This window comes from Dermacentor albipictus, chromosome 5, assembly GCF_038994185.2.
Source record: "Dermacentor albipictus isolate Rhodes 1998 colony chromosome 5, USDA_Dalb.pri_finalv2, whole genome shotgun sequence".
NCBI classification, from domain to species: Eukaryota; Metazoa; Arthropoda; class Arachnida; order Ixodida; family Ixodidae; genus Dermacentor; species Dermacentor albipictus.
The window spans coordinates 14,532,577-14,545,889 of NC_091825.1; the positions used below are offsets into that span (position 1 = coordinate 14,532,577).

A 13,313-nucleotide genomic window follows, 5' to 3' on the forward strand; every position below is an offset into this window, starting at 1 on the left:
ATTGTACTTCGCCTTATTTGGTCGTTTCCCTACTTTTACAGGATTTACATGACCAGAATTAGGACGGATGAAAGGATGGATGTTCTGAGGTTCCCCTTTGGAACGCGGTGGTGGGTAGTGCCAGCAAGCTCTTGCTGCTATAGTGCCTTATGTTCAACCTTGGTTGAAAAAGAAAAGATAAATCAGACGATGAATTTCCAAGCCTAATTTTATGCCCGCGTATTGGGCACTAAGTTTTTGTACGCCTCCTTTTTGAGTCGTTTCCCTGCTTTTTCAGGATTTAAATAAACAGAATTAGCATGAATGGATGTCACGGTCGTCTCCTATGGACTAACGGTGGGTAGCGCCACCAACCTCTTGCTCATAAACTGCCTGATACCCTACAACCGGATAAAAATATATAGAAAAATAACAACGATGAATTCCCATAACCAAATTTTCTGACCCGCTGTTGTGAACTTTTTTCTTGTGCGTCTCCGTTATTTGTCGTTTCCCAACTTTTACAGTATTTACATGACCAGGAATTAGGATGGATGTATGGATGGATGTTATGGGCGTCCTCGTTGGGGCGGGGTGGTGGGAAGCGCCACCAAATTATTCTATTATGCTTCCTAACATCCTATCCGGTTAAAGAAATGAATAAAAGAAAGCCACGATGAATTGCCTTAACCCAATTTTCTGACCACCTATTGTGAAATTTGTTTTTGCTTGCCTCGGCATTTTGGTCGCTTACCTACTTCTACAGAATATACATGACCAGAGTCAGGATGGATGGATACATAGATGTTATGAGCGTCCCCTTGGGGACGGTGCGGTAGGTAGCATCACCAAGTTCTTGCCATTGTACTGCCTCATCTGCTACCTCGGTTAAGAAAGAAAAAAAAACACGATGAATTCTCATAACCCAATTTTCTGCCCCCGTTTCTTGAACTTTGTTTTTGTAGGCCTTCATGTAGTGTCATTTCCCTAATTTTACAGGACCTACATGACCAGAATTACGATGGATGGGTGTTATGAGGGTCCCCTTTGGAAGGGGGCAGTGGGTAGCTCCACCAAGCTATTGCTATTATACTGCCTAATGTCCTACCTCGGTTAAAAAATGAAAAAAAATAACAGCGATGAACACAAGCCAATTTTCTGACCCGCCATTGTGAACTTTGTTTTTGTTCGGCTTCGTTATTTTTCGTTCCCCTACTTTTACAGGATATATATAAGCAGGAATTAGGTTGGATGGATGGACGGATGGAATGAGCGTGCACTTTAGAATGGGCGTTGGGTAGCGCCACCAACCTGTTGCTATTATACTGCCCGATATCCTACCTATGTTAAAAACGAAGAAAAAGAAAAAAAAAACGAACGATCAATTCCCACAACCAAATTTTCTGACACCCTATTGGGAACTTTGTTTTTGTACGTAGGCATAACTAGTCGTTTCCCCACTTTTATAGGATTTAAATGACCAAAAATTTGGGTGGCTGGATGCATGAAATTTAGGCGCCCCTTTGGAACGAGGCCGTTGGTAGCGCCACTATGTTCTTGCTGTTATACTGCTTAATGTCCTACCATGGTTAAAAAAAGAAAAAGATCACGATGAATTCCCAAAACCCAATTTTCTGCCCCCGTATTGGGAACTTTTTGTACACCTCCATATCGTGTCGTTTCTGTACTTTTACACCATTTGAATGACTAGAATTAAGATGGATGGATGGATGTTATGCGCGTCCCCTTTGGAATGCGGCGGTGGGTATCGCCAACAAGCTCTTGCCATTATACTGCCTAATGTCTCTCCTCAGTAAAAAAAAAGAAAAAGAAAGAAAAACAAGGAAGGATTCCCAGAACCCTATTTTCTGACCCGGTATTGTGAACTTTGTTTTTGTGCGTCTCCGTTATTTGTCATTTCCGAACTTTTACAGGATTTACGTGATCAGGAATTCGGATGGATGGATGGATGGATGGATGGATGGATGGATGTTATGAGCGTGCCCTTTGGTATGGGGAGGTGGGTTGCGCCACGAAGCTCTTGCTATTACAGTGCTTATTGTCCGATGTCAGTTAAAAAAGAAAAAGAAATAAAACCACGATGAATTCCCATAACCCAATTTTCTAATCCCCTATTGTGAACTTTGTTTTTGTACGCCTCCGTCTTTTTGTCTTATCCCTACTGTTGCAGGATTTATATGAAAAGGAATTAGGATGGATGGATGGATGTTAAGAGCGCCCCCTTTGGAACGCGGCGGTTGGTAGCGCTACCAAACCCTTCCTATTACAATGCCGAATCTCCTACATCGGTAAAAAAGAAAAAAAGAAAAAAATATCACTGGATGAATTCCTATAGCCTAATTATCTGACCGCCTATTGTGAACTTAGTTGTGTACGTCTCAATTTTTGTCGTTTCCCTAATTTTAGAGCATCTGTATGAAAAGCAATTTGGATGAAAGGATGGATCGATGTTATGAGCGTCCCCTTTGGAACAGTGCGTTGGGTAAATGCCGCCAAGCTATTGCTTTATACTGCCTAATGTCTTATGTAGGTTGAAAAAGAAAAAAAAGACCAACGATGAACACATCGGTTTTCGGACCCGCTGTTGCGAACTTTCTTTTTGTGCGCCTCCATTATCTGTCGTTTCCCAACTTTTACAGGATTTACATGAACAGGAATTAGGATGGATGGATGGATGTTATGAGCATCCCCTTTGGAGCGGGGTGGTGGGTAGCGCCACCAAACTCTTGCTATTATACTGCCCGATATCCTACCCTAGTTAAATAAATAAAAACAAAAAGACGTCACGACGAATTGCCATAGCCCAATTTTATGACCCACCATTGTGAACTTTATTATTTATTTATTTATGATACCCTCAGGGCCAAAGGCATTACAGAGGGGAGTGGTGTTAATATACAAGCAAACGTACAAGAAAAATACAATATTCGCTCATTATACAATGTTAGCTATATCATTGGAAAAATTACGTAAAATATTAGCACAATAACATGAAAAAACAACATTACAAATACCATGTTTATACATTGTTGGCTAGAAGATTTCGGAAGTGATGGTTATCATTGATAGATACAGTATCAGAAGGAAGGTGATTCCAATCGATACTAGTCCTGGGCAAAAAGGAGTGAAAGAAATGCTTAGTTTTGCAAATGTCAATACCAACTTTGTGGCTGTGATCGATGCGATGGGATCGATAATGAGGCCTAGAGATAAATTGGTCGCGCAAAACAGGATGATAGGACAACTTATGAAAAAGAGTTAGTCTGGAAATTTGGCGGCGCGCAGACAGGGATGGGAGAGCAAGATTAGACTTCATGGCAGTAATACTAGCAGTTCTATTGTAGTTGCACAAAATAAACCTAACGGAGTTATTTTGAACAAGTTTGTAAGCAAGCCGGCGATCCGGTAACGAAAGGCGTTTATTCATGGGAGGGAGCGATATAAGTACACTTGGAAAGGGGTGACGTAGGCGTCACATGTTAACACTCTGGGCGCTATCAGAATGACAGTGTGATATGACCACATCTCCCCTTTAATGATGATAAGGTCTAGAAGTTTCATCTGGCAACGGGTATCGACAGGGTTCCCGACGCAATCTTGTGCTCCTGCGTAACTGCTGTTGTCCAGGCTGGAGGTCGTCTTCTAAAGGCTCCTGCGAGGTTGATTCTGGCTCCGGTTGAGGTGCTGCCTCTCGCAGGTGTTCTCTTGTGCGACGGATTTCATGGCCGTCTTCGGTCTTCACAATCGTAGATCTTGGCGTTGCGGCTGGCCTTAGAACAATAGCTGGAGCCCAGGTTCTCTGGAGAGTGTCGTACGTCGTTACGCGTTGTCCCGGCGTCAGCGGGGAAACGTTCCTGGCGCTGCGGTCGTAGTGGATCTTTTGCCGGATCGTCTGGAGACGGCCGTGGACCTCCTTGCTGGGTATGGCCTCTGGCTCCAGGTGGATTGTTGGTACCGGCAGGAGGGTCCGGGTCTGCCGCCCCATGAGCCTCTGCACAGGAGACTTCAGAACTGGGTCCCTGGGGGTATTACGCCACTCAAGCAGAGCAATTTCAAAATCTGGTGTGCGAAAAGAGCACTTTTTGAGCAGCTTTTTGGCCTCCTGAACAGCTCTTTCCGCCATGCCATTAGAACGCGGGTGATATGGACTTGACGTGACATGCACAACGTCTAGTTTACTCAAAAAATCTTTGAAATCTGAGCTACTGAAGGGGGGCCCATTGTCACTATACAGCTTCTGTGGCAGCCCATGCACCGACAAAACTTGTGCACACCAAGTCTTGAGCGCATTAGACGTGGTGTGGCGAAGTTCTCGGACTTCGAAGAAAAAGGAATAGAAGTCAACCATGACGGCGAACTCCCGACCGCCATAGTGAAACAGATCCACGCCTACGGACTCCCATGGCAGGGTCGGAACATCATGGCTCAAAAGCGGCATTTTCTGGTTTCGTGGCTGGTGCATTTGGCATACCTTGCAGGTCTTGCAAAACTGTTTAATATCTGCGGACATATTTGGCCAAAACATTACACTGCTGGCCCTCGCTTTCATCTTATCTGCTCCAGCATGCGCTGCGTGGAGGAGCTGCATGATCTCTGCCCGTTTCGATTTCGGTATAATGACCTTGTTGCTTCGGAAGACTAGCCCATCTTGTGCGTGAACTTCTTCCCTGTAGGTCCAGTATGGCCTTCCCGGCTCTGGGACACCATGCTTGTGCTCCGGCCACGCCGTCTCTGCGTATTCACGGATGATGATCAGTGCCGGATCCTCGTTTGTCGCATCCCGCAAGGTTTTCAAGCGGTGTTCCGACGCTGAAACATAGTCAAGCACATTCACTTGAAACTGCTCGGTTTCTTCTTGCAGTGCCATCTTATTAGGAAACCGCGATAATGCGTCCGCTAGGAATAGCTCTTTACCCGGTTTGTATTGCAAAGTTATTGGGTAACGCTGCAAGCTGAGGCGCATTCGCTGCAAACGAAGCGGGCACTGATGCAGGGGCTTGGAGAAGATCGGTATCAAAGGCCGGTGATCCGTTTCGACGATCACGTCTGCTTGGCCGAAAATATAATCATGGAACTTCGTGCACCCATGTACTATCGCAAGCGTTTCTTTTTCAATCTGCGCATAACGCTGTTGTGCCTCTGTTAGAGATCTGGACGAGAAGGCTACGGGATGGCCGTCTTGCATCAAAACAGCCCCTACGCCCGACTGGCCAGCATCGACAGAAAGCGTGACTGCCTTCTTCGGGTCGAAGTAGGAAAGAATCGGCGCTGTTATCAGTGCCTGGCGCAGTGCTTCAAAACTGGCCTGTTGTTTTTCTGTCCAGACCCATGCGTTATCTTTTCTCAGTAGTTCTCTTAGCGGTTCCGTCAAGACAGACATGTTGGGAATGAAACGCTGTACATAGTTCATTGTGCCGAGAAAAATTTGCAGTTGCTTACTGGTCTTAGGCTCGAGTATTTCCAGAATGTCCTGAACACGCTCCGGGTCGATGCGCAGGCCTTGCGTAGTGAGGATGTGTCCCAAGTAGCGAACCTCTGCCTGCAGGAAGGTGCATTTTTTGAGGTTGAGTCACAGATTGTGCTCACGGCAGCACGTCAGTACGAGTGTCAGGTTGTAGTCATGCTCATCTTTTGTCTTGCCCCAGACTAGTATGTCATCCATTACAACTGCGACACCGGGTAAACCGTCTAACGAACGTTGCATTGCAGCTTGAAAAATTTCTGCGGCTGACGATATTCCAAAGGGCATTCGGAGGAATCGATAGCGCCCGTATGGCGTACTCATAGTGTAGATTTTTGAACTTTCTTCCGTTAGCTTAATCTGCCAAAATCCCGATGCTGCATCAAGCGTAGAAAAAAATCTTGCCCCGGACAGCCTCGGAACTATGTCTTCTAAAGTGGGCATGGGGTAATTTTCTCGCAGCAACTGTTTGTTCAGGGCGCTTGGATCGAGGCAAATACGCACTTTTTCTTTTTTCACCACGGTCACCATGTGGCTAGACCATTCGGTTGGTTCATTTACCTTTGTAATGACGCCCTGCTGCTCCATGCGCTGCAGTTCTGCCAGAACTTTGTCTTGCAGGGCGATGGGGACCCTCCTAGCAGGCACGACGGTTCCCTCGCTGCCGGGTTTCAGCTTCATCGAGTACTCCACGCCTTTCAGTTGTCCTAGCCCGCTGAAAACATCTGCGAAAGGTTGGGCTGGGCGATATAGTTCTTCACTGTAGACAATCTGTATGCGGTATATGAACCCCAGGCGTTCTGCGACTGCCCCGCTGAGCGTGACTGGAACATCGTGCTCGACGACGAAAAATTGTTCTTCACATTTTTTGTTGTTAGCGTAAAGCAGAAGCTTGATTTTTGCTTGTGCCGTAGTCCTGTGACCAAAGAACGCTGTTAGAGTCACCTTGCAGGCTTCCTTTGGCTTAGCAGGTAACCTTTCCAGCTCGTTTTTAGAGATAACGCAACAGTTCGCTCCTGTGTCCAGTTTGCACGTGACAGGTTGGCCTTCGATGTAAACTGTTGCTGTCCATTTATCAACTTCAAGCGAGTTTATCGCTAGCCCCGCAAGAAAAAAATCGTCTGTCTCGGCCCGTACCTCCCGTAGCTCTTTTCCTGGACGGCTGGCGTTATGCGTGGCGCCGACTGATTTGCAAACCTGGGCAAAATGGTTCTGTGCACCGCACTTCCTGCAATTCTTTCCTCTCGCTGGACAATTTCCACCAAGGTGCATCTGGTAGCCACACCTACTGCACAGCTTCTTTTCCGTCGCAACCGAGTTCACTATCGTAGTTTGCGCTCCGCCTGTTGCTGCGCTTATCTCTTGGAAGTGCTGCTTCCCTTGCTCTTCAATGCGGCAAATGTCTACCGTTTTTTGGTAAGAAGGGTTTTCCGCTAATAGCTTCTGCTGCAAACGCTTGTCTCGGACGCCTAGAACGATACAGCTGCGTAGCATACGGTCTTCTAGAAGTCCGAATTCACAGTTCTTGGCTAAAATTTTCAGTTCGATCAACCAGTCATTAAATGGTTCGCCTTCTTTCTGGTCCCTTGAACCAAAGCGGAATTCGTGGAGGGTTAAGTTGTTTGCTGGCTTGTAGTAGTCCTCGAATTTCTTGATCAAAACTTTGACGTCATTTCTGTCCTCGTCCGCGTCGAACTTGAAAGTGCTGAATGCTTTCCTGCCTTCTTCGCCTATGCTCACGAGAAATGTTGCTGCCTGCACATCGGTTGGCTGCTTAGTCAATTGAGTAGCAGTGGCAAACAGTTCGAACTCACTCTTCCATGTTCTCCAACCAAGCCAGGCGTCGTTCGACGTATCCAGGGGTTTCGGCGCCGGTAGTAGAGTCGATGGAACTGGCAGCGTCGTAGGCGGGGGTGGTGTCGTCGTCATCTCAACTGGGCTCCGCTGCCACCATGTAAGCAAGCCGGCGATCCGGTAACGAAAGGCGTTTATTCATGGGAGGGAGCGATATAAGTACACTTGGAAAGGGGTTACGTAGGCGTCACATGTTAACAGTCTGGGCGCTATCAGAATGACAGTGTGATATGGCCACAAAGTTGAAGTGCCGTTACAAGCTTGTCCTGACTTGGATCCCATATCGAGCATGCGTATTCCTGCTTGGAACGTATTAGTGTTTTATACAGCAATAGTTTAAGTGACGATGGTGCTCTAAGAAAGTTACGACGTAGGTATCCTAACATGCGGTTTGCGTTGCTAACTATATGTCTCCATTTTTGTAGTTTACCTACTTCTACAGGAAATACATGACCAGAGGTAGGATGGATGGATGAATTAATGGATGTTAAGAGCGTCCTCTTTGGAACGGTGTGGTGGATAGCGCCACCAAGGTCTTGCCATTAAACTGCCTAGTGTCCTTCCTCGCTTAATAAAAGATAAGAAAAAAAAGACCAACGAAAAATTCCCACAACTCAATTTTCTGACCCGCTATTGTGAACTTCCTTTTGTGCATCTGCGTTTTTTGTCGTTTCTAAGTTTTACAGGATTTACACGAACAGGAATTAGGATGCATGAATGCACGCATGTTATCAGCGTCCACTTTGGTACGGGGTGCTGGGTAGCGCACCAAGCTCTTCCTATTAAACTGCCTGATACCCTACCCCGGATAAAAATATAACAAAAAGGCCAACTATAAACTCCCAAAAGGAAATTTTCTGACCCCCTATTGGGAACTTCATTTTTCTACGTCTCCGTATTTAGTCATTTCAACCTACATTACAGAATATAAATGACCAGTAATTAGAGTGGATGGATGGATGGATGTTATGAGCGCCCCCTTGGGAACGCGGCGGTGGGTAGCGCCAACAAACTCTCGCTGTCATACTGCTTAACGTGCAACCACGGTTAAAAAAGAAAAAAATGAATAAGTCCCATGATGAATTCCCAAAACCCAATTTTCTGCCCCCGTATTGTGAACTTCGCTTTTGTACGCCTCCATTTTTTGTCGTTTCCCCACTTTTACACCATTTACATGACCAGAATTAGGATGGATGCATGGATGGATGTTATGATGTCCCCTTTGGTGCGGGGTGGTGGGGAGCACCACCAAATTCTTCTATTATATTTCCTAATATCCTACACCGGTTAAAGAAAGAAAAGAAAGCCACGTGGAATTGCCATAACCCAATTTTCTGACCCCCTATTGTGAACTTTGTTTTTGCTTGCCTCTGCATTTTGGTCGTTTACCTACTTCTACAGGATATACACGACCAGGAATTATGATGGATGGATGGACGTTTCGAGGGTCCCCTTTGGAACGCGGTGGTAGGTAGCGCCACCATGTTCTTGCATTGTACTGCCTAATCTGCTACCTCGGTTAAGAAAGAAAACAAAACACGATGAATTCTGGTAACCCGATTTTCTGCCCCCGTTTTTCGAACTTTGTTTTCGTAGGCCTTCATGTAGTGTCGTTTCCCTACTTTTACTGGATTTACATGACCAGAATTAGGATGTATGGATGGATGTTATGTGGGTCCCCTTTGGAAGGGGGCAGTAGGTAGCTCCCGCAAGCTATTGCAATTATACTTCCTTTTGTCCTATCTTGGTTAAACAAGAAAAAATATGTAAATGAAAAAGCAGGATGAATTCCGATATTCAAATTTTCTCGTCGCCTATTGGAAACTTTCTTATACTACGTCTGCTTATTTAGTCATTTACCCACTTTTGCAGGGGCCGAATCTTATAACGGTTCGCAATACGAACCGTTCGCTTCGCCACTTACGTCACTTGATGTGCCACTCCCAAGCCGGCGGTGCAAGAAGGGGAGGACGCGACCAATAGATGAGAGGGTGCCACCTCTGAAGTGTACGTCACTATATGACGAGCTAATCGAGGAATTGCAGAATGTTTCTGCTTGCTAAACTAATTTAAAATATAAATTAAATATTATACGCCAAGTTTTGAAGTATAAACTTGTGGTGCCGGGCGTTTACGCAATGCAGAAGTAATTTATTAATGTCATTCTTTTTCATTCTCAGCGCACAGGCGGTATCGTAAGCGTAAATGAGTTGGCCACGGAGTGGGCAGAGCGCAGCGCTATGTCGTCTGCTACCAGGAGCTCGCACGATGCATGCAACAGGAACGCACTAACAGCACTTCTCAAATAGATAGCGCGACAAAACCGTGAACTGGTTCTTAGGGACACCTTTACACTCTAAAAACTAAGAGAGTGCCGGGCACTCCCTTTGAGGGAGTAGCGGCTTGTCCCATATTTCACTCTCTTTTCGAGAGTAGATCGACCCTCTTTGAGAGAGAGTAGGTCAACTCCTGTTGACAGAGTTTTGTTACTCCGCCGCAAGGGATTGCTAGTACTCTTCTGCAGAGTGATAATACTCTTCCCACAGGGAGTGCTAGTACTCTTCCGCAGAGTGGTAATACTCTCACCGCAGGGGCAACGGCACTCCACCAGACCGAGTACTTCTACTCCCCCAAACAGAGTGCAACTACTCTTCCCAATACCCTCTTAGTGAAGTCCTGGCCACGCATGCAGGCAGGAAATCAGATCAAATTAGGGTCGCTGATACACCGTTCTCTAGGCGGCTCCTCAGACTCAGTGGCCCGATTCCAAGCGGCCCTCAGAATAGGCGTGAGCAATGTTATGCAGGATTTTAAAGTCATTTTTCCTGGCTATTTGCTGCCTACCATGAGTCGTGACGGCTCGTAATCGGCCTATGCGTATGTATCCCGAACGCCACTGCGGAGAAAAAAAAGCTAATTCACATTTAATCCGCAAATATCTTCGCATATTTCACAATCAGAAGACACATAATCTAATTAGAACACAATAGTCGAGGGAATCACACACTTATGGAAAACCACATTGCTCTATACATCACGTGGATTCGAACCCGCGTACACTCGCATCTATACAATTCAAAGCACACATCCTAACCATTACACCACAAAGCCACCACGCTCAGTCGTGTTGTTTTAGAGCTTATATACATAACAAATGTATTTGAGGAATCGGCTGCGGTGGTTGGAGTTTCTCTGCAGTGTGCTGTGCTGTTGTGTACTGGAATACGTTTGCGTTTGCATCATTTCCATTCCTTGCTACGACTAACGGAGGAATACAACGTAGACGACGACGTGAGAACTATTCACGGCTTGTCGTCACCCCAGGAAAATAACAAATGTGCCGTTCAGCTCACGATCGAGTGCTTTTCCAGTCCATGCATTATATGTTCTCCGAAAATACGCGGATACAAAGTATCGTGCCAACCATCCACGTATGTGAATTTAAGTCGCGCGTATACTGGTGAGCATTTCTGTTTATTTTTTCCGCCAGTTTCATTCGTATGTGGTCAACTGCGATGCCAGTACCAGGCATTTCGACGTGCCTCACGCTGCCGTGTAGGCGTTCTTTTCAAGTGCATTAGTTTAGAGTTTGGTTCAGTCCGCTGTGAGCTGTTGTCCTGCATTAGCAGCGGATCGTTAGCGTTTTGAAGAGCACGCATTCCAGCATTTGGAGACTGCTTATGCCGATAGCCGCGTCACATGCATTGGCACGCATGTTTAAATGAGTAATGTGTCCACTTGTTACGCGTGCACTGCTCGTATCCTGTGGCAGCGCTCGTTCTAAAAGCTTCGAAGACCATCTACATTCATACGTGTGTTCAATATATATGCACAGGATAGACTTGCCGGCTAGTTGGTTGAGCATTTTAGAAGAAACAGCGCAACACAAGGACGACGCAAAAACATGGACAACACCACGAAGCGCTGGTGTGGTCGATGCTTTTTTTCGTCCTGCTGTTAGCGCTGTTTCTTCTTCCACGATACACGCACACCACAGGTATGCGAAAGTTTAGGAGTATAGGGCGTTAACTTTGTTTTCCCCGTTTCCTCTCAGTGTCAATGGCACAATGCGTTGCCCGAAATAGCGCACGCTTACCCCCATATTCAGAAATGCATCATAACTTGAAGCCCATGCTTGATCTAAATGACGCAAGTCATGAACGCACCAAAAGAAAGGCAGTGAGCGTCTGGGGGACGTTCGCACCAGGCGTCGTTTATATAAAGTCAAGCATGGGCTTTGTATTAATATACATTTCTGAATACGGCGGTTAGTCATCTACTTCTCACAGAAAATGTCGAAGAAACGCCCACCAAAACCAGGCACATTCGTAAACCTAACTAGGCAATACGAAGCTCCATAGAAAAAGAGTGGTATTAAAAGCTTTCAGTATTTTTCTTTACTCCAAAATGGTTGCGCTCTCGTGGTTTCAATGTACAGAGATGATGCAGCGTTAGCTAAAAAGCATGAATTTCCGAACTCCACGCCAAAATAAGCTTGTAAAATTATTTAGGTGCTAGAAACCAGGGTTTGTAGCGATCCTTGAAAACCCTTTATTTCTAAAATGCCATTTTTAAGGCATTGAAAAGCCTGGAATTTTTAGAAGTACTGGAAAGTCCTTAAATGTGTACACTTGGCTAGACATAGCAGACATTGCCAAGTGTTTTTTTCCCTTCTGTGACATTCTTCGCATGTCACAGAGAATTGTCTGTGGAGGTAATAGAAGGAAAGCGACATCCTTAAAGTTCAAATTACAAAGGAGCTGCAGATACCAGTTTTAGGCACATGGAACCGGCGACAAATGTACTTGGAGGAGCAGAAGCAGGAAGCTCAACGGTTGAGGCATTCAAAGAAAAGCCGTGATGAGTAAATTGAGAGCTACAGACACAATAAAAGATCACCTTTCTCCGGTGCTGTGTTGTTCCGCGATCTTGAACGCGCGCGCGCGGGGTGGAGAACTCCGAGTGAAAACGTAGAGCGCTCGCTACGCGTTCCTTTGAACTGCGGCGGCCTGCTCTCTTAGAAGCAAAACGATGTGTTCTTTGCTCAGCGTGCATGAATGATACATTGCCATGTTCGGGGCCAGCCACCTACAGTTGAAGCAGAAGATCACGCTAGGTTTTGTTCTCTATTGCCGCAAGAGTAGAACTACTCTCTCTCTCTGAAGGGGGAGAGTGAAAAGCACATTTCACTCTCTCCTTGGTGAGAGAGTGAACAATGCATTTCACTCTCCTCGACATTTTGCGAGAGTAAAACGACGCTTTGAAGAGTGAACCGGCCGCTTCACTCCTGCGATACCCTTCCTAGTTTTTAGAGTGTACTAGCCGACTATATCAGGTTTCCGTCTTTTTTCGCCCTTCGTCATCGGCTCGGACATGACTCGCTCGCCGCCGCGCTGCCGCTATCCCTGCTATCTGTCCCACGGCGCGTGGCGTGATAGAAGCAATGGAACCTAAATCGAACATTACGGTATACGGGCCCTGCGTTTCCTGCGCGAAGTCAAATCGAAGAGTGTGGTGCTGATGGTGCGCGCTGTGCCGTGAAATTGAGAAACAAAGTATAGCACTCCCGAAATAGAGAAAAAGGGCAGCCAAATAAGAGAGCTCTACAATACCTTCCCGTCCTGACTGTATAGTTTTATCAGCCGAACGAAGGAAGCGCTGAACCAGCCTAGGTTGAACCCATCTGACCGCTGAACGGCGATCTGTAAGCTATTCACACTGGCGTTAGCACTGGGAATTCGATCTCACCATGCAAATATCTCCTTGGCATTGACTTTGAAACTGAGGTCACGGGAAAGCTGACCCAGCCCTTCAACGGGCCAACACAGTAATTGCGAGAGCAACTTTGTGGACAATGTCGGCAGCAGAGATCTAGGCAATTCCGACGAATGCTTCGCGTCCGACTGAGCTCTGGGAGCTGCAGGCCGGTGGCAATGAACCCCAGCGCCCAATATTCCTTCCTCTGCGTGGAATGGCCACTCGTACGCTTGCACCCGAG

At 46.3% G+C, this 13,313-nt stretch overlaps 1 protein-coding gene and 1 long non-coding RNA gene across 3 annotated transcripts; one reads left to right on the forward strand and one right to left on the reverse strand.

Annotated features, from left to right (window-relative positions):
* The first annotated feature begins 1,934 nt into the window (after positions 1-1,934).
* Positions 1,935-9,364, forward strand: LOC139060399 (uncharacterized). The gene is made up of 3 exons (XR_011514781.1): positions 1,935-1,999; positions 8,717-8,782; positions 9,188-9,364. It is a non-coding gene; the product is annotated as an uncharacterized lncRNA (long non-coding RNA).
* LOC139059852 (uncharacterized) lies at positions 2,865-7,430 on the reverse strand. 2 transcript variants are annotated; one of them, XM_070538299.1, is made up of 3 exons: positions 6,023-7,430; positions 4,622-5,539; positions 2,865-3,991 (listed from the first exon to the last, which is right to left on the reverse strand). In XM_070538299.1, exons 1-3 carry the CDS (start codon positions 7,388-7,390, stop codon positions 3,533-3,535), a joined length of 2,745 nt encoding a protein of 914 aa, XP_070394400.1. In that variant the 5' UTR covers positions 7,391-7,430; the 3' UTR covers positions 2,865-3,532. The 2 variants fall into 2 exon arrangements, with proteins under 2 accessions (XP_070394400.1, XP_070394399.1); XM_070538298.1 differs by having other exon boundaries at positions 2,869-5,539.
* Positions 9,365-13,313: the final 3,949 nt, after the last annotated feature.

Coding starts and splice junctions, on each gene's coding strand:
- LOC139059852 (XM_070538298.1), bottom strand. CDS start 7,390: ATGACGACGACACCACCCCCGCCTACGACGCTGCCAGTTCCATCGACT. Junction 5,540..6,022: donor AGCAGGGCGTCATTACAAAG/GTAAATGAACCA, acceptor ACCTTCCTGCAG/GCAGAGGTTCGCTACTTGGG.